At 35.5% G+C, this 24,846-nt stretch overlaps 2 protein-coding genes across 2 annotated transcripts in view; one reads left to right on the forward strand and one right to left on the reverse strand.

Moving 5' to 3' along the window:
- LOC132859015 (proton myo-inositol cotransporter-like) overlaps positions 1-17,656 on the forward strand; it is a 40,899-nt gene extending 23,243 nt beyond the window's left edge. Inside the window, exons 5-10 of the mRNA XM_060889563.1 lie at positions 12,448-12,611; positions 13,107-13,227; positions 14,988-15,113; positions 15,346-15,455; positions 15,650-15,802; positions 15,985-17,656. Of these exons, the coding sequence (XP_060745546.1) occupies positions 12,448-12,611; positions 13,107-13,227; positions 14,988-15,113; positions 15,346-15,455; positions 15,650-15,802; positions 15,985-16,211 (901 nt within the window). The 3' untranslated portion in view covers positions 16,212-17,656. The remainder of the gene's footprint in view (positions 1-12,447; positions 12,612-13,106; positions 13,228-14,987; positions 15,114-15,345; positions 15,456-15,649; positions 15,803-15,984) is intronic.
- Positions 17,657-17,774: 118 nt separating this feature from the next.
- Positions 17,775-24,846, reverse strand: LOC132859135 (uncharacterized). Its single transcript, XM_060889742.1, has 11 exons — positions 24,675-24,846; positions 24,473-24,512; positions 24,095-24,242; positions 23,840-23,972; positions 23,190-23,253; positions 22,857-23,048; positions 22,325-22,431; positions 21,983-22,095; positions 19,280-19,392; positions 18,275-18,908; positions 17,775-18,101 (listed from the first exon to the last, which is right to left on the reverse strand). The coding sequence occupies exons 1-11, from the start codon at positions 24,695-24,697 to the stop codon at positions 17,875-17,877; spliced, it is 1,794 nt and encodes a 597-aa protein (XP_060745725.1). The 5' UTR covers positions 24,698-24,846; the 3' UTR covers positions 17,775-17,874.

Below are 24,846 nucleotides of genomic sequence, written 5' to 3' on the forward strand. Positions count from 1 at the left end.
TTATTATATTTTCAGTTTGGAGATTCTGTAGAACAACCCGAAATATTGCAGTAATTGGAGATGGTTCTATGCGTACTTTCAGGATTTCTGACAAAATCTTGAGTGCCAGAAAGTGCTTAGTTTTCAGCAAAGCCATTGCATATGTGATATGGTGGCTGGTGCTTGCTCTCATCAGTCACATGTAGGGTTTAAACTTATCATACTTTAGACCAAGATAAATAGTGAAGAAGTGTGAATTAAATTATTACATTAAGTAAGCAAGGGATTTTTAAACTGGACCACTGAATACCTCTGGCGTATATAAACATGCTGTCTATATTATAATCACATACACTATACTGTATAGCCATATGGGCACCTCTATCATCACTGTTATTTTTGAACCTTCCTTTCCAGATGTAGTCCCCCTAGTTATAATAACCTCTCTTCAGGAAAGGCTTTCCACTAGAATTTGGAGCATGGCTGTAGGGATTCGTGCTTATTCATCTACAAAGCATTAGTGAGATCAGGCATTGATGTCAGTTGAAAAGGCTTGGTGTGCAGTCAGCATTCCAGATCATCCCAAAGGTGTTGTATGGTTGAGGTCAGGGGTCAGTGCAGAACATTTGAGGAAATAATGTCTTCATAGAGCTTACTTTGTGCCCAGGAGCATTGTTATGCTAAAACATGTTTAGGTCTCTTAGCTATACTGAAGGGAAATTGTAATTCCCCAACATTTTCAAGAAGAAATTGTGTGTTTCCAATTTTGTGAAAGCAGATTTAGGTAAGGCCCTCACATGGGAGTGGTGGTCATGTGTACACAAGCCTTTACAAGTTATGGCTTTATGATGCTGACTGTGTTTATGGTGTGTTTATGGGGTCCAACAAGCTGGATGTGTGTCTAGACTTGCTTTACTTTCTTTTGTAACTTATTGGAGAATACATAGTCATAATGAATACTTCAGTATAAATAACTAAATAAAAAGCTGTGACTTTAAGAGGTCACCACTGTGCTGTTTGCATTATCTACATAAATCAGATAATGACTGATTTATTGGTCTGTGTGCAAACAAACACGTTTGTATCACGAATCAGCTTTTATATTCTAAAATGGATTATGCTTATTAATAAATGCTTGTCTTTTACATTCTCAAAACTTGGGATGTGGTAGCTTAGTGTTTAAGGTATTGAACCACTGATAGGAGTTGTGAGTTTGAATCCCAGGTCCACCAAGTGTCCACTGCTGGGCACTTGAACAAGGCCAAATGTGTGTTTAAATACTGCTGATGCTTAGATTGACAGATTAACAGCACTTAGACATCAGTGCAACTGACTGAAAGCAATCTATGTCTTACACCCTAGAGGTTCAGCTCATGTTCTTGTCCCAAGTCAGAGTTCCTGTTTTGACCAGGAGGTTATTTTAGCCAGTTGTTGCATCTTCACTATTATCAATAGCTATATGCTTAGCTATGTTTACCATTAAGGTCCACATAGACAATTATAATGAGATTCACTACCTACAGTAAATTTAAAATCCATGATTTTTATATTGACTTTATATTATATTGACTGCTCTTCCTTTTCTCTGTGTGTGTGTGTGTGTGTACTTGGCTGTGGACATGGCAAAATAGGTACAGATTACTGTTTGTCTCTGTGGTGCTGTGCAGCATCTGTGTGTGGTACTGTGCTCATTCCCTTTCATTAGAGAAATGGGTCAGATCTCAAGGGGGCAATGTCTCTCTCTCTCTCTCTCTCTCTCTCTCTCTCTCTCTCTCTCTCTCACACACACACACACACACACACACACACACTCACACACACACATTATTTCTTTTGTTCTCTCGTGCCTTTTAACTCAAACCTAGTGTGCTTGGTACTATCTTCTCACTTACTCAGATGGAATGATCCCATATGCATGTATATATAGCCAAGTTGCAACAGTTTTCTGATCCAGCCGTCAGAATTAGTTTTTACCAAAAAGTGTCTATTCCTCTTTTTATGGAACAATTATGGACATGCTTATATGATGTATTAACCATATAAACAAATGAAAGGGAAATTCCTAAGTGTCTTAGTAAGGTGTTGAGCATCCAGAACAATTTTAGTGTGCAAGAGTTAAGATTTTTAAGTGTCACTTATTTTAAATTAAGCACAGTATACAGATTGAAATGAAACCTCCTCATAGGCTGTGCATATAAAGACAGAAATTTTAAGAAACTAGGTTGAAAAATATCTAAAAAATAGGCAATAGAATACTGGAGGGGTGAACATATACTGGAGAGATGAGATGATGGAGGAACACTAATCTTACATCAGCTATTGTCTCAGTTAGTGTTTTGCTGATTGAGATTACTATAGAACTGTGTGTTCTGATGGGTTGAGATCAGGTGACTGTGACAACCACAGTACATGTTGTACATAGTTTTAGCTCTTGCGCCTTGTGAATAGGGACAGGGTCACTCTGGAAACGACCACGGTCATCAGAATAGAAATGTTTCATCAAAGGCAAGAAATGCTTTTTTTGTATAGCACATTTCATACACAAGACAATCCAAGGTGCTTTAATAAATACAGGCAATTCCCACCATCCACCCAGTGATAAAGGATAAAGCAGCTACTGAAAATGAATGATTGAATAAAGTACATTTGCATCAGAGATGTCAAATAAGATGAGAAAATAAGTTCTAAGTGTAAAGTTTAATTTGAAATACATAGTAATTAAAAAAATGCACAAAGTTTGCAGAGAAACATGGGAAATAAATGAAAAAGGTATAGCTCAGTTGAGATATGAGAAATCAGTAAATTGAGAAATGGCTAATCTAGATTTAAACTGTATACAGTAGCCAAAAGCATGTGGAGCATTTTCGATTCAGCCAGAGAAGCATTAATAAGGTCAGGAACTGAGCTTAGACAAGAACGTGTTCCGATATAGGGTTTAAGAGTGATTAAAGTCCACAAATAAGTCCACAAATATTTAGGTTTATGTTTCTTGTGTTATTTAATATGTAACGTTACATTATTATTCAGTTAATTGCTATTGTGTATTATTTGTCAGAAAGAAAGAAAGAAAGAAAGAAAGAAAGAAAGAAAGAAAGAAAGAAAGAAAGAAAGAAAGAATCTTAGAAATCGTGAGAAATGCAGGAAGGTATAATGGAACTAATGCAGCCATGCCTAAATATGTTTTTCTTTCACAGCTTCTTTCATGGATTCTCTCTGTTCTTTCTAATACAATCTTGCAACATCTCTCACTCTCTCAGACTCCATCCAACCAACACTTGGGTAGCAGAGATCACTAATGTGTTTTCCTGTATGTTCGTGTGATTGACAGGATTGTTACACTACAGAGCACAAGAAGCAACCTCTTGTCCAAACAAGTGTCTGTCATCGATGTCTGCCTGTCATATAGCTTACAAAACCTTTGTACTGGCCATCATATTAGTGCATGCAGTCACCCCTAACCACTTCTAAATAAATTAAAACCAAGGAAATGTATGCAGCATCTGTTCTTTCTCACAATGAGAGACAACCAAATGGATAAATACAGCCTTCTCTCCAAGGCTGGTCTTTATCACTCCTAATTTATGTTGTACTTGTAAATCAGTGTAATATCGAACATGCATATTCCCAGGAAATTTATTGTTCTCTTACTGAGAATCCCACACAGAGGCTTGATATTATTCATACATACAGGCTCACACACCGTCATCATGACATTTTATGCCAACAGATCACCTCCTCCTCAGCCATAGTGATTCACTGGAATTTCAGTCATTGTTATGCTAAGCCCAAGCTCTCCCAGTTTCCAAATGTGTGAGAGAAATCCTGTCCCCCTCTCCCTATATGCTAAGCCTGCTCATCCCCAGTAAGTCTAGCAGAACAGCATTAGTAGGTTTTAACAAGGATCTGTGGCTTGTCCTTCTGCCTGCTAGTGTTCAGCCACTGAACATTTTGTCCTGGACAATGTCCAGCTCATGATACTTGAACCGAGATGCCCATGCTGTACTGTATGTCTCTGCAAAGTCCTACTAGAACACCTTTCTTTATTGTGCACACAACCTAAGACAAATGTGTACAGTCTCTAAATGTTCCTCAAGGGTTGTATAACTAGCTAAGAATTCTTCCTTCCTGAGGGATGCTACTTAGAACAGTGTCCCTAAAATTTTCCCTTCGTGGAAATCTTAAAGAAACAGCTTCAAATTGGAATTTGAAACTACTCCAAAATGTTACATACAGTAATCATCTCATTACAGAAAACCTAATATTTTTCTTATTCATATACGTTTTTGTCATATAAACGAACAATTATAGCATGACTAGAAAGACTGAATTAATAACTTGCAGCCATATTATTGACTTGCAGCCATATTATTGTCAGAGAAAATTGTTCTAGAAAATTGTTATAAGAATCTAATCAACACCGTTAATTATATTTGAGACTTGACAAGTGTGCTGTGGTATATGTTGGTCATAATTACCAATAAGTCAATTAAAGATTGCACTGCACCGACTAAATTTTTCACACTGAAACACCATGTGTAAAATTTACACATAGCCAAGAACAGGTGTTATGTCTAATTAAAAGGTGTAAAGGTGATAATTGTTTCTTGGACCTGCCCAGTTTGTTATATTTACACATGGGTTGGTTAGTAGCGTTGGTTTTTTTTACACTTAAATACATTTTATAACCTGAAACCACTCTCTTTAGTCTATGTTGGGTTTTTTGTCCTACAAAATTTGTCCTCTTTATTTATTTACGAAATCTACAAAATCTATTTGTTATGATATTTAAGCCTGCAGCTTCATTCAGAATATATAGCTTAGTTGATCATTCATTGCTGTTAAAAAATGTAGAAAGTTTTATTTTGTGTTTTTGCAAGTGCATTTTTGTACACTAGTTGCATGACTTCCTGTGTTACTTACAGTCTATCTAGTAATGATGGTATGTGCATAGAAACTGGAAATATGTATGCACTCAGCAACTGGAAATTGTGCTTGAAATTCAGTACTTTATTTACAGGTTAGGATTTGACACAAATAAAGCGCTCAAGCATGGATGTGTCCGCCTTCCAAACAGTTTCGAACATACAGCAAAAGACTGTTTCCTTCTTAGCTCCCTTCCCCCACTGTCAAGCTGAAGCCTCTGTCCTAATGTATTCCTCTATTACTCTTCACATTTCTTCCTCACCCAGTAGCTTTTAATCATGTTCCCATGAGCCTCTGACAGAGAAAGTGCCAATTAGAGTGTGGGAGTTTTTTTTTCCCAAAGATATGACAAGGTTCACCACTGATTCTTGGTACCCACTGCAGTCTGACCCCCAGGAACCAGTCCGGAGCTTTTAAGGCTGCAGTGTAATTTTCTTTCTCTTTTTTTCAGTCTATATTTTTTTTACTTTAGACTCTCTAGAGTTGAAGTACTGGAAATTTTTAATAAGTCTGAAAGCTGCAGGAAAATCACAACCCAAACTTAACTATTCTACCTCCTTCTCCTGTTTTGTATCATTTTGAAAAATTAATCAGTTTTTAATGCATTTGTGCCTTTCTAGTTCTTTTCTATATATTTTTTAAGTTTGAAAAAGTTACCAGGCCTGTTGCTGTGCTCCAGCCAAACATTTTAGAATAAAGATGTCATTATTTGTCACATATACATTACAGCACAGTGATATTATGTTCTTTGCATATACCTGTACCAGATTGTGAGGAAGTTGCAGTCAGAGCACTGGGTCAGCCATGAAACAGCAAACTGGAGCAGTGAGAGTTAACAGCCATTCTCGAGGGCATAACAGTGTCAGCTACTATAGGTGGTGCTAGGGCTTGAACCCCCTGACCAGTAACCCATTGACTTAACTGTCGAGCTGCCACTGCCGGCAAGCCTATACTGCAATCTGTTCTGTAGTTAAACAACATGGCTACAACTGCATCATAAAATGTAAATAATGTTTCTGTGTACATTTTTCTGAATCAGCAGATTTGAAGTAGTCTATAACAAAACCTGTAAACAATGTTATTTATGAAATTTGCTCAAATCACAGCTCTCATAATCATTCTGCATCAGTGCAGCATGTACTAGTAAAACATCAAATGCATGTTAGTCAGAGATCAATTTTATTCATTTAGTTTCCTATTATAATTTGTATTAAGTTCAGGAGAACTGTCAATTTTGAGCAATTTTGTAAATGAGTACTCAAACACAAAAACATATATATTTATAGTCTATAAGTCTGTGACAGAGGGAGGATAATTCCTTATGCATAAGATGCTGGTTTCCACTAAGACTACACGGGAGAAACATATTCCACGTATTGTACAGTATATTTTTATATAGAAGTTATACTTTCAAATAAGTGGACAGATATCGATCCACAGATTTTAATCCAAATCCTCAGTTTGTTGGGTGAGAATGTTACAGAAATCATAGAAATTCGAACATTCTTAAGACACAACTTTGTTCATAAACAAGCCACAACTAAAGTTTATACATATGAATATTTACATCAAATGTTTGCTTATAATGCTTCGGTAACCGTATAAATCTTCACAAGTACGTTACAGGTACCTGTACAGTTTATTAGAGATACTTGGAGGCAGAAAAAGAAGCACTAAACATGGGATAATACTTAAAACTTTAATAATGAAATAAAGTGGGGTGTATGATACTACTTCAGGTTTATCTAACAGCACAGCACAAAGTGTCTCTTTTCCTCTTATTACATCAACAGTTGCCACTAACATATTTTCATTCATATTTTTTTTCTGTTAGTAGTTTGTTTAATGTTGAAGATCATCAGAGAATCCAGTTCATGTGGTTAGTTATATTGTAGCAGGTATTTATTCGCTTACCATCTCTCTCTCTCTCTCTCTCTCTCTCTCTCTCTCTCTCTCGAATTGTTACTGAAATTCTACAAACCTTCCATCTGAAATACTATATTTATGTCAAAAAACGTAAAGAGCTTCATCATATCAACAACTACACCCTTTTTATAATCCGTTTATGTGACGTGTCACCCATACTAGTACCTCTGTAATTTTGTGCCAAAGAAACAATAACATAATAGAAAAACAGGATTTATCAGGATTTAATTTAGGCTTCACACTTGTGAATTTATTTCCCTTTTCTTAACAGCACCGGTTTAATATCAGAGCAAAAGCATTGCGTTTTTTATGACCCGAAATCCACATTGAGTGTTTGAAATTATTTTTCAATTATGTTCAAAAGAAAAAAGAATTGAGAACATTTCAATATTGTTCCACATCATGCAGCAATGGGTGGTCTTTTCAGACACACAGATGAGCCCTGTCTTCCCACAGGCAGTACAAACAGCTGTACTAATTGAAACAGCTGGGGTGAGGGTCGCATTCTGTCTAGTAATTTTTAGGTGCTGATTGTTTTTTGTTGTTGTTGTTTTTTTCAGTACAAAACAATCCTCACAGCAAGATATCTTTACCAAGAATTTTTGATTTATTCATGTTTATTTCTCCCTGGTTTGAAGCAGTGTATGAGAAAAAAAATACCCTTGAAGCACTTTGTTATTCCCACTTGATATCCTGTTAATTTTATTAATAATTATAATATTACTAATTGATTATTATTTACTCCATTTGGGTTTTTGTGGCATTTTTTTGATTGTTACAGCTTGATTTTACTGAACCATTTTTCAAAATTTGCAATGCTGTTTGCAGATTTTTGTGGTTTTTTTTGTAGAAAATTACTTATAAACATACATTCATTGGATTTGGCTGAACGTGTGTTGTGATGAAGTTACACAATGCATCTTGACCCAAATCTTCAGAAAGTCTACAATAAAATTTTGTTGTCATAAAAATTGTTAAAAACACTGTTTATTCAGTGTTAAGATATAAAGAAAAAATTCTGAGATGTTAAATGGAAAGAATGCCATAAGATCTTAAAATCAAGAGTTAATTACTCAAATTAAGCACATCATACTTTGAAATAATGAGTTCAAAATAACAATTTACAGTTCAGAGTCCAGTTTGTTGCATGTTTTTCCACTCAGAAATAGTGCGACAGAGTGCTTTTATTGTGACTTACAGTTTAGTAACTGATGGTCAAAGGCTTTGCTGGCTCTCAGTATAGGAAATTAAACTCTAAATCCTGCAATCACTAGCTAAAAGATATTACTAAATGATCCACCAATACATTCCTCGCAGCTTTATTTGGTCATTAATCATAGAGCAAAGAACTCGGTACGATCTCTTGAGGCTGCTGTTTCCTGATAATTTAGCAGCAGCAGCCGCAGCAGCATCAGCGGGAGCGACTCAAAGTGCAGGCATGTTTAAACTACGGTTTCTCACCTAATCAAGCATATTCTCTATCTACGACACACAGCGTGAAGCTTAAGTGGAAATCCAAACAGATGCATTTAAAGCCACTGTTCTCTGAATCCGAGCTTCGTTATGGAGGAAGCTCTAAATCAAAGGAGGGAGGTCTGAATCAGACAACTTTTGTTTCCAATTGCTTGTAACACTATAAATCTCCATATGTGGACTCATTTTGCATAGTGCATTTATTGCATTTGTGTGTTTTTTTCCACACATTGGCTGTTGAGCTTGTAATAAAACTGTAAGGCTTTCTGTAAAACTATGATTTTTATGCCTGATTAAGCAGCATTATTGCATCATTGCTTGGTATGTTTTATGCTTAAACATATTTTTATAACATAAAAAAAGAATTTTAAAACTACTAAAAAGTTATAATTAAGGTATAATTAGAAGTTATATTCTTGCCTGAGCATGTCTGAGTATTTTAGTACTTGGGAGTTCAGCTAGAGATCTATGACCTCATCTTGCTCCTCTGTTTGTCATTTTTTTCCCCACTTGATCTGTTTGCTTTGAACATTTTACCAAAACTAACATGCCAAGCATGTCCAACAAAGCTGCCATGCTGCAATTACTGTAAGATATGTAATTATTAACAAAATGCTGTATAATGCTGAGCACTTTGATATCACATGCTGAGCAACAGAAATTTTCAGAAAGGTCTAAAAGTAGCTGTGAAGCACACTGTAATTTGTCAGATAGTGTTAGATAAGTGATGAACAAAACATCAATATGAGAGACAAACACAGACCAAAATGTAGGTCTTTAAACTATCCTGTCAAATAGCATACACTTTATTTAAAGGTTTGGCTGAAGATGATTTGTCTGAATTATTTCTTGACAATTAAAAGGCTTGAACAAATCTCTTAGGGTCAGACTTTGGTACCAAACTTTTACACAATGGTATTAAGACCTCAGCTGTTTTTATGGACTTAAGCACTAATACTCAAATACAGGCATGTACCACTATATAGATGTAACCACAATACATCACACTGAAATATGTGATTCACTCCAAAACTATGGAATATAATATGAGACCAAAATTAAATACATTTAAATATTTCAATTTTCTTTGCCAGGAGTATTTTTTTGTATGAAGTAAACCAGAGAATTTAGTACTGGCACATTCTACTTATGGAAGTATGATTCAAATGAGCAAAAAAAGCTACTTTATTTTAAAGCAAATTAAAGACATGATAAAATAACCGACGTTCCCCAAACACAACAATTTTATGATTTTAGGATCTTGTGACTTCATGATATTGTGTGAATAATTAACAACTGGTGCTTGAAACATTCTTTTATTTGATGAAGCAAGTGTTATTTTATAACCTGCCAAATAATGAGGATCATACTGTTAAACCAAATGTTCAGCGATTAATGTGAAATCATAACTAAGGGTATTCATACAGCAATATATTGGGAAAAAGTTTCCTTCTGTCTTTCTCATTTATATATGTGTCTGTTCTAATCTTTTCTGTTGTAAAATGTGCCTGGCTTTTGTGTCACATTGTAATACAACAAATAAAATGTTAGTTTACATTTTCTATCACTTTTAGGCTTAAAAGCAACTGCTTGTGTTTTAAATTAAAAAAAGGAAAAACTCCATCTTGGACACTGGCAACCTTGGAAGAATAAACTGAGAATCTTGGATGCATAAGGTCCATACAGGTTAAAATGAGAAGCCCAGAAAACCAAGTTAAAGTGGCTGCATGAATCCATTCTTATTACAAGGAACTTTTCATGTGTAAATGTTGACTTTAGGACTTAAGTTGCAAATATTGATCATTTTGAAAAACTGGATGCAAAACAAAATGTATATTATTTGTAAATGCAGCAGGTGAGTTTGGAAGTGAATGAAATACAAATTTACTTTGACAAGATTAAAAAGATTACGGACTTGGGCATTAGGTCTTTCACTGAAAATCAGAATCGATCGAAATACAAGTTTACAATTTACCAGTTAATACAAATCAACATTTCAGTATATGCTGTATTTTAGTATGGATGCTCACTTTGATTTAATTATCTTATACTTGCACTTGTACACTGGGAGAGATGTGTGTGTGTTGCGCCTTCTACAACAGCATCTAGACTATGGGAGCATAAGATAGACTTTTCTGTCTGTCGCTGATGGATGTTAATATGCTGTTGGTCTTGAAGGGCAATCAGTTTAGCGTGTATGCTCAACATGAAGTGAGTACTTTAAATCATGAGGATGGGGTGAGTGTCTCTGATTGACTAGAAAAAATCGGGAACGCCACTAAGGACACATACCCATTATAAATAACCTTTTGTTCTACATTTGTTAGACAGACTATACATTGCTATACTGTTTAGTCACCTACTGTATATATAGTTTTGTTACCTAACCATTTAACATATGTACAACTGCTAGTTCAAGTAATTATCCAATCAGCCAATCATACAGATACAGATCAATGGCTTCAGTTAATGTTCACCAAGCATCATAATGGGGAAGAAGTTTAGACAGCTAAGTTACGCTGATCGTGGCATGTTTGTTGGCATGCCCAGGAGTAAATGTGCAGGCGGGTTCAAGCTGGCAGTAATCCACATAACCACTCTTTCTCTTTGAAGAGAACACAACACACAGCAGATGGGGTCCACTCCCAAAGCCAAAAAGATGAATCTGCCTTCTCACTGGGCACAGACTCATCAAACTGGACAGTTAAAGACTAAAAATGACAGAACTTTTTCCTGGTTGGACTCTAGGGAGACATTGTTGTCTTTGTGTCTGTGCCATGTGCTTTTGTTTGTTTTTTGTATCACGTGTGTTAGACCCACCCTTTCCTTAACCGGTACCGCTTCTGCACACCTGTTCCTTGTGTTTCAATTATTGTCAACCCTATTTATACCAGTTGTCTTGCATCTGTTTTTGAGTCCTTGTCTTTGGTTTGCTGTTTCTTTGTTTGTTGTTCCTGTGTTTTGTGTTTCCAGTCTCCTAGCGTTTCTTGCCGTTTGTCATTTTTCCCCTAAATAAACCACCTTTATGTTATCCCTGCTTTTGCTTCTGCTTTTTTTTGTATGAACTTTTCTTACTCTTTAACTTCCCACTTTGTAAAATAATTAGAAGTTAAAAAGACGATGCCAGTTTGTAAAAGTGGCAGAGTGGTCTAGGTTGTTACAAAAAGAAAATTTCATCCTAATTGCATAAACAATCAGTAACAAAGGGACAATTTCAAGCCATGGTGCATAAACAATTCTAAAGAATAATTAAGGGGCCAAAAGAGAATACAAAATATAATCAGTGCAGTTCATTGCAATTACTATCTGCAGAGTCATTTTGTGAATGTTCCAGAGGGGCTTTAACTATTAGAAATTTACTCCTGGTGGAAAGACAGGATTTCTATCATTTCACATTCATTATTTCTATTGGTTGTAGATCATTGAAGTACATGGAGATCTGTTTGAGTGAGATTTTTGCTTTTATGCTTGTAATTTATTCACAACTGTTTATTTAATCTATTCACAATTCATTGTAGCAACAACGTTCCTCTGTAAATATACAGATTTTTCTAATGATACTATAATGTTTGGCTGTTGGTGGAAATTTTATTGTTGTTTAATTTATATCTACGTTTGTGTTGTAGAAATAATTTAGCATAAACGGTATGTTTGATATGTCAATTTGTAAATATGATAAAAGGTTTGACAAAATCCAAACAACAAAAAAATCAGAAAACCATGAATCTGTAAGTACTTCAAAGAATTAAAGTGCATAAAGATATGTAACCAGTTAAAATGGCATTTTGATATAGACATTACAAATATAGTTTTTATATTTACAGTATGTACATGGTCACTAAACACAGGAAACATATTTAGGGTTTTCTTGAATCCTTTGTTTTGTAATTCATTGTTTTGGATGTTATGAAACACAAGGCAATAATTATTGTCATTTTTGTAAAAAAAAAACTGTTAGCATTTGATTTTAGGTGCATTTTTTTATGAAACCCAAACACAAACACATATCAAAGGTTCATTAATGTAATTAGTACTAATTTGACACTGGTTCTTTCAACATCCTGAGGTTCTATTGATATACGTCATTTCACAGTGCATAACTATGTTACACTTTTGTTTACAATTCCACTTTCCCCCTTCCTGCAGGTACTACAGTGCCACCATTTTGCAGATGTCTGGAGTGCGGGATGATAAACTGGCAATCTGGCTGTCCTCACTGACCACCTTTACTAACTTTCTGTTCACACTGCTGGGTGTGTGGATGGTGGAAAAAGTGGGGAGAAGGAAACTGACTCTTGGCAGCTTTGTTGGTGAGTATGTACTACATGTCTCACCTCCTTTTTCCCCTGCTGTATTGGTGGCTAAGAGACTATGCAGTAATTTCAAAAAATGTAAAATATTGCCAAGCAACTGTGCAAACAGGATGCCTTGGTGACTAGCTTGGAGACAAGGAGTGAGGTGAAAGAATGACCTTTTTGCAGAAAAGAAAATATTCTGCAAGTGATTTAAGTGAATGCCTTGTGTTTGAAGATGCAGTAAATTCATTGGGTGACCAAATTAGCTTGTGATCAAGCTAAGATTAAAGAATAGATTCATGAGCATTTTCATGAACATGAGCTTGAGTATTTGATGCAACACCATGCAGGCACCATGTTATAGATATGTGTATTAAGTCATTTTATGCATTCAAATTTATAATTATAATTTATGGGAACAGCTTTATAATCTATAATACAGTATCTGGTATGTTTGACATTGCTTTATTTATTTAGTTAATGTTACTTTCTTTCCTTCTGTCTGAGCAGGGACTTGTTTAAGTCTATGTCTTCTGGCTGTTGGGTTCCTGCTCTCTGCTCAGCACTCTCCCCCTGTCACCCTTCATAATGCTGACCATCCTCTGGCCAACACCAGCTGCTCCACATATCTGTGAGTATAGTAAATGCTGGGTATGTCCTTCTAATCCTCTTAAGCTTAATGCTCAATCAATTCTGCTGCATATTATCTAAATTATAAAGATGATGTGGACTGGTGGGTCTGAGTTCGGATGCAAAGTATTTCAGCAGAACAAACCTGTTGCTGCCCATATTCCAGCAAGTGTAGTTTTTCTACATGAACCACTGAGTGCACATAATATAACTGAAGGTAGCAGTTCCTGTTGCTGTGTATCAAATCACCTGCCTTTGTGTTAATTATTTCACTAAAGGTAGCTCATCAGACTAGAGATTATCCACAGGGTGAGATGTTATTTCAGAAAATGTTCACAGAATTTTCTGTTTCTGGTCTGAAAGCATTTCTGTTTAATGAAAAGATCGAGAGGAATCTTTGCTTCAAGTTCAATACAGATGTCTTCTCTCTTTGGTGTCGAAACTGGTAACAAGTACCACTATAAAACAAAATGATCATTTTAAATTGTCTATAGTGTGGTATAGAGGCATAAACAGATTTGTTAAGTAATAAATCTAGCAATTCTTACCATTCAGCCATGTTAGGTACATATTCAGACCTTTGTAAAGAATTGTATATAGCTGAAATATATCGGAGTATCTAAATTTTGAAGACTTGCTGTTTGAAGATAAACCAGTTTCAGGTGAAAGTAAAAGTCCACATTTAACTGTCTCTAGAAATATAAAGTCTTGTCATTTATAGTGTGCAAAAGACCAATAAGCAGATCATTTATTGCCAAATGTGTTGCTCAAAAACGTTCTTATTGCATGGATTTTTTGTTAATCTCCTTACAACACAATTGAATCATCTAATCATGGGTTGATTAGCTGACAAGTGGCATCAGGTGTGCTGGTGCTGCACAGAGATTGCTGGCTGAAATGAGCTGGTCTAGTGCCCAATCATTGTTTATGAATGATTTATGACTCAAAAAATGTCCCATGTGTAGGTTAATCAGCTGTCCAATCCTGAAACGGGACATTCATAATTTGTTGTATTTTGCCAAATAAGGCACTTACTTTTTAAGAACCCATGATGAACAAAACAGGATCTTGCCTTTGGGTCTGTGATGGCTGTAAATTGTTGTGTTAATGGACTTCACTCTGTGTAGTAAAGATCAAACATGGCCAATGTGCTTCCTCTGGTCTCTGTTGTTTGGTTAATGCTGTTGTAATAGGGCCTCTGATGCATGTGAACCTGCAACCTTAAGCCATGCCATCTCAGAGAGAGAGAGAGAGAGAGAGAGAGAAGCTGCTTTTTCTGTCCCAATTTACTCTCATGCCACCCAGTTTTTTCTGTCCCAATTTACTCTCATGCCATCCAGCTGCCGAAACAACACTAGTTCATTAGTAATTGAGGCTGAATGGATGTGCTGTCATCACAAAAACAAGCCAATCTGTGCTAGCAGATTTATGTTCAGTCCACTCTCTGCTCATTGTATTCTTTATGTTCAATATATATATATAAATATTAAAAATGTACATAAGAAATATTCCCTTATAAATTTGGTAGTGGCTTTCACCAAACTGGACGGATAAAAAACATCACCTGGTCTTTTTACCGGTCTTTAATTGTTTGAGTCTGTGCACTGTACCCTTAGTTTTTTGCACTTAGCTGGCAAAAGTAGAACCTGAAGTTCAAATAAAAGCTTAAATAAAGATAACACTTTTATTTACTATCAATTTATAGTTCAGAGTTTCCATACTCCCTAAAAGCAGACTTGCGTGTCCTCACTTTTGCACCAGGTCATGTGAACTGTGCATGCTGGATCCAAGCTGTGGTTTTTGCTACCAGCAAAACAGCACCGCTGTGTTCGCTTCCTCCTGTGTGACAGTCAATCAGGCCTCCACAGAGAGAGCAGCGTGGGGCAGGTGAGTCATAATCGGCATCTGAGTGTGTGAGCGTGAGTTTGCCTTTGCATGTCGAGATTTTCCACTAATGCTCAGCAGCACGCAAAAATGACATTAGATCATGCTGGATGTCACATAAGCAGTTTCTTTTTAATCATGTCGTGACTATTCTTTTCATTTCCGCCAGAGTGTCACAATAACTTATTGTTGTTTTGGAGTTTGCAAGTTGATATCACTGTTTACTGTGCTGCAGGTGCTCGAACTCCAGCTCCAATGGTTTTTGGGCTTATAATTTCTGCCCAACCTACTACTCTTGGGTGGTTCTCCTGGGTCTTATTCTTTACTTGGCTTTCTTTGCTCCAGGTAAGCGGTCTAAACACACCCACTGATTGGAACTAATGGCCCATGTTAGACTAATTTAATTAACTTACATTTAAATGCTTATTAGTATAAAGTTGACTTTGTTCCAACAATGTGTCCTTGGTTTCATTTTGGTTGTTTAGATAATATTTTATAGCTTTTAGGTTAAATCCTAAAAAAAAAAGCATGTCTTCCAGGACTGGGCCCAATGCCGTGGACTGTTAATTCAGAGATTTACCCACTGTGGGCAAGAAGCACAGGCAACGCCTGCTCAGCAGGAGTGAACTGGACATTCAACGTGCTAGTGTCTCTGACCTTCCTACACATAGCGCAATACCTCACCTACTATGGTACAATTATAAATATATATAAAATAGAAAAAAATGAGTGCTATTTACAATGGTTCATTTTGTGTCGTATATTACATACTAAAATGTTATTTGATCCTAAAAGAAAAAAATTAAAAGATACGTAAATTTCTTGCATTTCAGATGATTTTTGAAGTTTGGAGTGAAATTGTTCTATTTTCTAGGTGCATTCTTTCTATACTCGAGCTTGGCTCTGCTGGGCTTCTTCTTCGTATACGGCTGTCTCCCTGAGACGAAAGGCCGTCGGCTAGAGGAGATCGAGTCGCTGTTTGAAACCCGCCTGTGCTCTTGTGGTGCATCAGACTCAGATGAGGGCCGGCAGGTGGAATACATCCGGGTTAAGGGATCAAATTATCACCTGTCAGATAATGATGGTTCAGATGTGGAGTAAACTTCAGTTGAAAGGTCAAAGAACACCCAGTAGATCCTCTCTCAGCTCTGCACATGGCATGAAGAGAAGAGCTTTTCAGCTTCACCCCACCATGACATCAGGCCCATCTGTAGCAGTCAGGCTTCATCTTACAAATGCTGCACTCCACTTTAAAGGATAAATGGAATTGGCATATCCAAACATACAAACACAATAACAGAGCTACTCCTGCTTTTGTGAGATGTCATTTAAAAATATTTGAGTTGGATACTGCAGTGATCAGAGATACTGACAGATGTTACACTTTTCTGTTCTCACTGAAGTAAAATGAGGTGTTTGCTATACAGACCAACTGTCAGTCGGTTAGGGTAGTCTTATGTTTTTGTGAAGATGCTAGGCTTTGGCATTGGCAACATCCTCTTACCACAGTGTTCAGTTCATTTATGCAAACAACTTTCTGTAAAATAGTTCACATTTTGTAGCATACCATGGGTTGTAACCTGGATTGTCTTATGCTGTTTCAAGGAGCAGCTCTTTTATCACGAAATTGTATTTGGAGCTGAGAGTGTTGGAATCGATTTGTTCAGAATTTAGAAACCGAAACATTTCTGCATTCCTTTAGTGTATAATGACCTCCTTAGTCTGTTTTTCATATCTGTACTCAACTCAAACCCATGTATAACATTATTTGATTCAATTTAATTTAGTCTTCCTCATAGCCTTGTGTACAAATGGCTTTGCATCTCATTGCTCTCGTCCATGTAACAGAGTGGAATATGTTTTGACGAGTAGTGTAATATCCAATGTTATGTTTATATTGTACTGCCGTGAGTAAACACCTTGATAGTTTGGTACACATAGAAAAGTGCCAAGCAGACATATTGTGGCTATATGTGTAACAAAGCAGTTAATGGGTATTGTAAAAGCAACAATATCAAACAAACTGACACAAGCTCGTTTTAATGCTATTACTGTTGAATGTGTAATACGTGTTTGTTCACTGTTAGCACAAACAGATAACATAATTGTGTTTCATGTTTAACACTAAAGTATGCTGAGTTTCCCAAAGGCAGAAGCACACTATAGAGCGGTTACTTCAGTCAGGTTTTAATCAGGTATGCTCATATCAGTTCTGATTATTGCAGTGAGGGAGAGAATGGTTCAGAAAGTATATTAATGCCAGTTTGTTTTTTGGAATTTGTAACAGTTTTACTGACCAGACGTTAGGGTGTGCCACATCTTTTAGAATGTATTTGATGCTGGGGAAGGCTTTGAAGTCAACAAGTCATTGTGATTCTTTGACGAGAGAGATCTAATCTATCTTGTGGGTGTGTGTGTTTTCTATGTAAAATTAGTACTTTTATTACTATTATTATTATCAAAGTGTTTTTATGATCAATGAAACACTCGTGAATATAAATGTGTATAGTCTTCATTTGATTATTGTTGCTCTAAATGTTTTGCTAGATTTCTATTCTATGAAAACAAATATTCATGACATTTGAATATTTAAACAATAAAAAGCTGTCCACTGTTTGAAGTAAAATTTTGGTTTTTAGTATTGTTTTGCAGTGTACTGTACTGTAACTCAACCATCCAAACCAGTGACACATACGACTATAAAGCTTCTGAAAACAGATGCTAACTTTCAACATTCAAAACAAGTCGGTGTCATCTCACATTTTTATGGATGCTTATTTTTATGCTTCAGCATGAGCAGAATGTCAGCAATTTCTTCAAGATTTCCTTTCCCCTCAGATACCCTGTCTCCACCTGTTTCAGCAGTGAAGGCATTGTGTTCCTCTGTGCAGCTGGAGTTCACAGTGGGGTTTTGATTCACACTCTCCTCCTCATGACCTTCACACCTTTCTCCTCTGAACACCATGGTCTCTGATGGCTGCTCCTTTAGCTCTACACAAGTAAAGTATACCTGTTATACAAAACTTCATATGCCTATGCTCTACTGGCAATTACTGAGATCAGGGGATTACTATGCTTCACTGAGACCAAGTTAACACCAAAGTTAATAATGGTTAAAGAACTCTGTATTTAATGTGATGTTGCAATCTATTTATTATTGATACCTGGACCACTTATGAGAGAGGAGTGCAGTAATGGATGTGTTTTTTTAATGGATGCCTGTCTCTCAGAGTTGCTCAAACTTTCATGCCTTTTAATTGTTTCAGGCACTTGCTTTGTGAGCTCCTGTTTTTTCATCAACCAGGAGGTGTTCCAACCCACCTTTGGGATTTCTGTTAGAGCAAACTGTCTATGATCAGGATTTTCTTTGCTGTGACGAGTCTGCCTCCTAGTGGCAGGAGCTTTATGTGTTCTACTGTGGTGAATATGAAATGTGGGCTTGGTGAAAATACTCATCCTAGCTGCTTTCAAAAGGCAACATTGTACTGAGGCATCTTGAGAAGTCAAACTGGAAAAATCTGCAGTCTGTGTTGCCTTGTCATGTGTCCTGGGAGTTTTACCACTTTGTGTGTTAGTCAGCAGACAAGAGGGAACAAACTGATCCTCTTCACAGTAATGCTTGTGATTAGTCCGTCTCAAAGCTTTAGAAATCCCATAGGCTTTACTCTCCCTTTCTCTATGTTCATAGTCACACATCACTTTCTGGTTGAAGGACATAACTCTTCTTGTTTGGCTTGTTGTGAGAATGTCGTTAGAGTGACACATGTAGTTATGACCATCCTGATTTTTTCCTTCTTCCTGTGTAAATACAAACAAATGCATAATTCCCAATAAAGGAAGGTAAACAATAAAATCGGAACCAATAAACCATAAAATAATTATTTTAAAAAAAGAGTGTATACATATATAACTAATAGGTTTTGTTAGTATATCTATACGAACTTGCAGGAGTACATGAAATTTTTGCTTTTCTGTTTGGGGAGATTTTATATCCATTAAACATTCCATTTTGTGACATATTAAAAAAAAATTCAATCAAGGTATACCTAATAAACTGGCAACTCAAAAACAGAAAATGTCATCAAATACTTAAATGTTACCCTCTAACATCAATGTGATTTATGCTGAACAAAAATATATTTTGTGTTAAGGATCATGAAACAACTTACTAAAATGTATGGAGCAGAGCTTGTTGCATCATCTGAGGTGACACAGCCCTCTCTGCGATTACAGGTTACTGGTAAATCACAGGCATGTTCTGAGGCAATTCTGTGTATCCTGCCTGTAGCAAGAAACTTACTTTAGAGCCTATTAAATGAGTCAGGCACAAGACTAAGATTAAAGTATAAAACTCAAAGGGTCTACTATCAATATATCTAGACATGTACTTTGAAACAAGAGGGTAAAGAGAGAAGATCAAACATCGGCCTTCAAAGTAAAAAATACAATTTGGCTTCTGCAGTACGTTGCTAGAAGCACAAGCTAGCAAACTGCAAATACAAGTGGTTCTGTGAACAGTGATTTTGTTTTTAATTGTTTTTAAATGACATTTCAAAATAAGTCTAAATAAGGACTGAGTCTGGGAGTAAGGAGGTGATTATTGGATATATTTGAAAGTCAACATTATTAGCAAGTCAGTGCTTAAATAATAAACTCTAAGAGAATTAACTAAATAAATATAAGACAGTTGAAATAAATTATTCAAAATGAACAGCACTGTATGACCTAGGATTTAAAATCAGTACCGAGATCTTTTTTGTATGATTCAATAAAATCACTCTTTATTTGATGTAATAAATTTTTGCAAAGGGAGGTTAAAACAGTGCTCTTGTGGGTAGATGTGGTGTCTCCTTTTGAAGATGGAGATTTATCAATCTCTTACTCTCTTAAGAAATATCAACCATGCACCATACCAAGAATACCAGTTAAATACTGCACTAATAAAACTTTAGTCATCTTCATGGAACAATGCAAAATCACTTGATTGGCTACAAAAATAGATGGCTTAATCATGAATAGGAACCCTGATGTGTCCCCTAAGTCATCTGGTCCCGCAGCAGACCCGGATTATAGGCTCTTAGCGGAGCATAGCTCTTACAGAAGGATTATGCACTCTTAAGGGAGCATAGCTGACAAAGGCACCTTGTTATTTTTAATAAAACTTGTAATAACATTCTGTGCCCCCAGCAAGATACCATCCACAGTGTCGGCCACCTTTATACATCACTTTGGCCAATGCAAACACAATACATGTCTCAAACTGCTAGTGAAATTTATTAGGATTCTATATGAATCAACATAAAATAGCCTTCACTATTTGCTAGTGAATTTGTTAGTTGTAGATAATATATAATATACTATACAAATTTAATTATTGTTGTAATTGGAAAAGTAGTGCAGAAACCTGTAAAAAGTTTTTATTAGAAGTCAAATAATTTGTTGAATATTGAGTTGACCTATGTTCAATTAAAGTGTTACATGATCTCAATACAAGAACACATGTTCCTTGAAAGGCCTCAGAAAGAAAATGTCTAAAGAGCCTCACAATGGCATAGGACCTAAGAAAACCAATGTCAGCACAAAAATATCATATTCTGATAATAAAAATACATCCCAAACTGTGAACATGGAACAATATTAAATATGACTCAGGCGGTAGGAGGCCAAATGTCAATGACTGTATAAGGAGTGCATTAGTCAGACAATTAATTAAGAGGCCAGTGCTAATTATTGCCAAGATACTATCACCCGCATGATTCCCTGTAGGGATGGTGCTTTTAGGGGTAATGAGCAGTGTGGGATATTTTAATAGCCTATCCTTGGGTAATTCTTTTCTAAAACTTTGTCTTGGACTTGAATTGATAGTAATTATATCTTCATGCCTCTACAGTATATTTGTTCAGATATGTTCTGTAACAAACTCTAAAGCATTTAAACTCCAGGGCCAGGTTTATATATACTGAGATCATGTGACTTTTGCAAAAAAATTGGACTTCATTTAACTACTTGCATGATTTCTGATGATAAAAACAAGGATTTAAGTATTTTACATTTTGATAATGCGCTTAAAAGTTATATTTATTTCCACCCACTCCAGTATTATTTTGAATTTAAGCAATTTGTGTAGATTTCTGTAACACAGTATAATGTGATTACTAAAAAAATTAATCTTTTGTAACTTTAAAAGTACATAAAAGCTTTTTTTTGTTTGTTTGTTTTTTTTTAAAGAAAAATGTCTTAACTATAAAGTCAAGTTTAAAATCTTTCCATTTAAAAAAACATAATGTGCACACAGTATTTTCTTGTAATATTTTAGGAAACTTTACAAAGCTTATGAACTTTTATTATGACATCAACCACTGACCTACAATAGTACTTCCCAACACATTTTGTTGTTCCTTCACTTAAAAGTCACCTAACATGGCTAAGACTTTATAATTTTTTAAGATGATGAATTGCTGGTTACTCCAGGACTGGGATTAAGAAACACTGGTCTAATGTATGAGAAAAGATATGTTTTTTCATGATATTTAAACTCTGAGCTGTCAAGAGCATCTTAATTAATAAATATATTAAATAACACTGAAGTAAGAAATATACATTATAAGCCCAAAAATCAAATTACTAATCCTGTATATTCTTGATGAAGAAGGTTTTTAGTTAATACATATTACTATCCATTATCTTCTTGAAAATAATAATAAACCTTTATTGTTTAAAGTCAAATGCACTTCAGGCATGGCAAAACCTTATAGACTATATATACCTTTTATATATATATATATATATATATATATATATATATATATATATATATATATATATATATATATATATATATATATATATAAAATGACAAGTAGTGTATGTACCTTCAAGTCCACTGTTAAATCCAAAAAGGTGTGGCTTTTCTTCTCTGTCATTCATCTTTAAATCACTAAATGGGTTCTCAACAGAGTATATGGATGGCCCACTGCTTTCACTTCTATTTTAAGACAATTATTGAAGACAATAATAGAAAAAATATGTACATAAAAATTGTTTAGTTATCAATAATAATAATAATAATAATAATAATAATAATAATAATAATATAATAACTTGAAAATCCAATTGAAACAGAATTGTTAAAAAAATATTGCTAAGCTCCCTGGACTAAAAATTAGTCACATTCAGTCACCTGGGGTTAGGTTATTATTTAAAGTTCATCTCACCTATGTAAGACACTCCCAAACTGTACTCCATCTGCAAATCTAGTCTGGGGGGCCTCTGTTTGAAAAGGCTCTGTCCATTGTGGATTATACTCACACATCCCCACTGGCTGGGAAACAAGCATAAGCAATGCTTACCATACTGTAAGTGATATAAAAATCTAGAGAACATCAATATAAGATATGTGCACCCTGATATGTTTTTGCCTGTGCTCAGCTTCAAGCCAAGGCTGAAATATGCAGTGAAATATAGGTGGAATCCGAACAATGTATCTAAAATATGAAAATCTCTACAAGCCCTAACTATTTGGTTGAAGACTGAAGTAAATCTGATCATGCTAGTAAGGTTTTATACCAGTTTTCTACCACTTAAATAATGACAAACAAATCTTACCTGAGTACCCTTGAGGTAGAGCACACTGCCTGCTAAATGTAAGTGAATAACACTGTGATACTGTGAGCCTGATAGTTGAGCTTCTGTGCATCTACATTTACGAGAGTACATTTACATTTATGACCACTTTTCAGGGCTTACCTGAAGAGATTTTGTGCTGTACAGTTCTGTAGGTGGCAAGGGGGAGTTGTGTACGGTAGGTCTGGACTGGAGGTTAAAGGCCTCTGATGAGGATGGTGAGGCTGAAGAAATGGAACCTACACTGCCCGGAACCCGGTGCTGACACACTGACGTGCCGGCATCAGACAGGTTAGTTTCCAGCAGCGGTGACAGCTTAAGCCAAATAAGACATTAAATATCTTATAATATTTATAAAGTTTTTTAAAAAATAAAAATAAGCATGAAAACACTGAAACAGTAATGACTATTGTAATAGTGCCCTTCCAGAGCAACTGGTTTCATATTGGCTCTTACCGTATTGAACTTGAATTCATCTAGGAGACTATGTTTTCTCTGCTTCAAACCCAGTGTTTGCTCACTAAAAATAAATAGGGTAATAATTACAGCATTTTGTTAAGCCTGCAAAAGCATCATTAAGAACTTTTTTATACCCAATGTATCCAAATATTTGTAGATACCAGACCATCACACCCATATGTGCCTTTTGAGCATTACATTATTTAGATTTAGTCCAATTTTGCTGTTATAATAACCTTAAATCTTTCGTGAAGGCTTTCACTAGATCTTGGAGAGTTGCTGTATAGATTTGTGCCTATTCAAACCCAAAAGCATTAGTGGGATAAGGCAATGATGTTGGGTGAGAAGACCTGTGCAGTTTATCTCAAAAGTGTTCAGTGGGGTTTAAGTCAGGCAACAAGTATTCTTCACTCCAAACCATGTCTTCACAGAGCCAATAATACTATTGTGTGCTTCTAAGATTCAGGCAGTTTGGGGAACAAGCACAAGTGTGATAGCCATCTATCTTATCTTGTGACATTTAAAAAAAAAACCTAGAAGTAGGGAAAAATACAGGCTTCTGTTCTTCTGTTGAAACAGGTGAAAAAGTTTCAGCTTGGTTTATAGGTTATTTAACTGTGGGCTGTAGATGAGAAAAAAATCAGTACCTGTAGTGAGATTTGCTCTCTGCCAGGCTCAAGCGTGATGGAGAACAAGGACTCATTGGCAGCTCTAATGACTGCCCACTCATATATTTATCAATTCCTTTTGATTTAGGTAAGTGTGTTTTTTTATGGTTACCTAAAAATAAAATAAATACTTCTTATTTTGACTGAGCAATAGATGTGCAAAAAGTTTTTCTAATCTTAAATTGTAAATCGGTCATGTACAATTGTAAATTGTAATATGCACCGTTTACTTACCAGCATGTTCTTTTTTTAATGCAATTTGTTCTACAATAAACATCGTAAGTAAATCCATGTTGCCAACATTGCCTTTCTTAGGTGTTACTGGTGGAGGTGGTGCAGAGAGATTATGTCTGTTCTGCATTCTTTTCTTTTCAAAAAACTCCTTGAAAGCAAAATATAAGACAGAAGTGTTATAGAGAAAACTTAATACATCCAGATACCTAGCAAAAAAGTACAAGATTTATTCAGTCAGCAGAACAACCTGTGTCATCGTGTTTTAAACTATACATACACACTTGCATATTTAACAATTTTGTTTTTTGGAAAAGTCAATACTTTGACTAAAATTGTATGAATTGATGGCATTTATGTAACGTTTATTTTGTTAGTTACCTTTTGTTTTCTTGTGTCACCGCTTTTCATTACACGGCTTCTGTATCAAATGAACACGTTAAATAGTACCGTTTGTCAGTCACACATGAGTAAATAAGTCAAGAAGAAAAGTTTATTACAACTTTTCTTCTTTACAACTATTAGCTGTACAAACAGAAGTAAATGATTATATCGCTATGTTTATATTGAATCGTCGACGTACCTCCAACCTCCTACCCAATTCATGTTAAGAAACGCGACAGCTAGCTATATTCTAATATAGTTTAAATAAAACAAATTCATACAGAAATTTTGAAGTGTCTTAATAACTAATATCTTTTGTAAAATATAGAAATGTTTAGTTAAGTGCTGACAGGAGCTACAGCCGCGTTAAT

Source organism: Tachysurus vachellii, chromosome 16 (assembly GCF_030014155.1).
Source record: "Tachysurus vachellii isolate PV-2020 chromosome 16, HZAU_Pvac_v1, whole genome shotgun sequence".
In the NCBI taxonomy this organism is placed as follows: domain Eukaryota; kingdom Metazoa; phylum Chordata; class Actinopteri; order Siluriformes; family Bagridae; genus Tachysurus; species Tachysurus vachellii.

Excerpts from the sequence above, each read along its gene's own strand:
- LOC132859135 (XM_060889742.1), bottom strand. The coding sequence starts at position 24,697 with ATGAATTGGGTAGGAGGTTGGAG. Across the intron at positions 24,243-24,472 it reads GTGACACAAGAAAACAAAAG|GAGTTTTTTGAAAAGAAAAG; the intron begins GTAACTAACAAA and ends TTTGCTTTCAAG. Across the intron at positions 22,432-22,856 it reads ACAGCACAAAATCTCTTCAG|CCAGTGGGGATGTGTGAGTA; the intron begins GTAAGCCCTGAA and ends CTTGTTTCCCAG.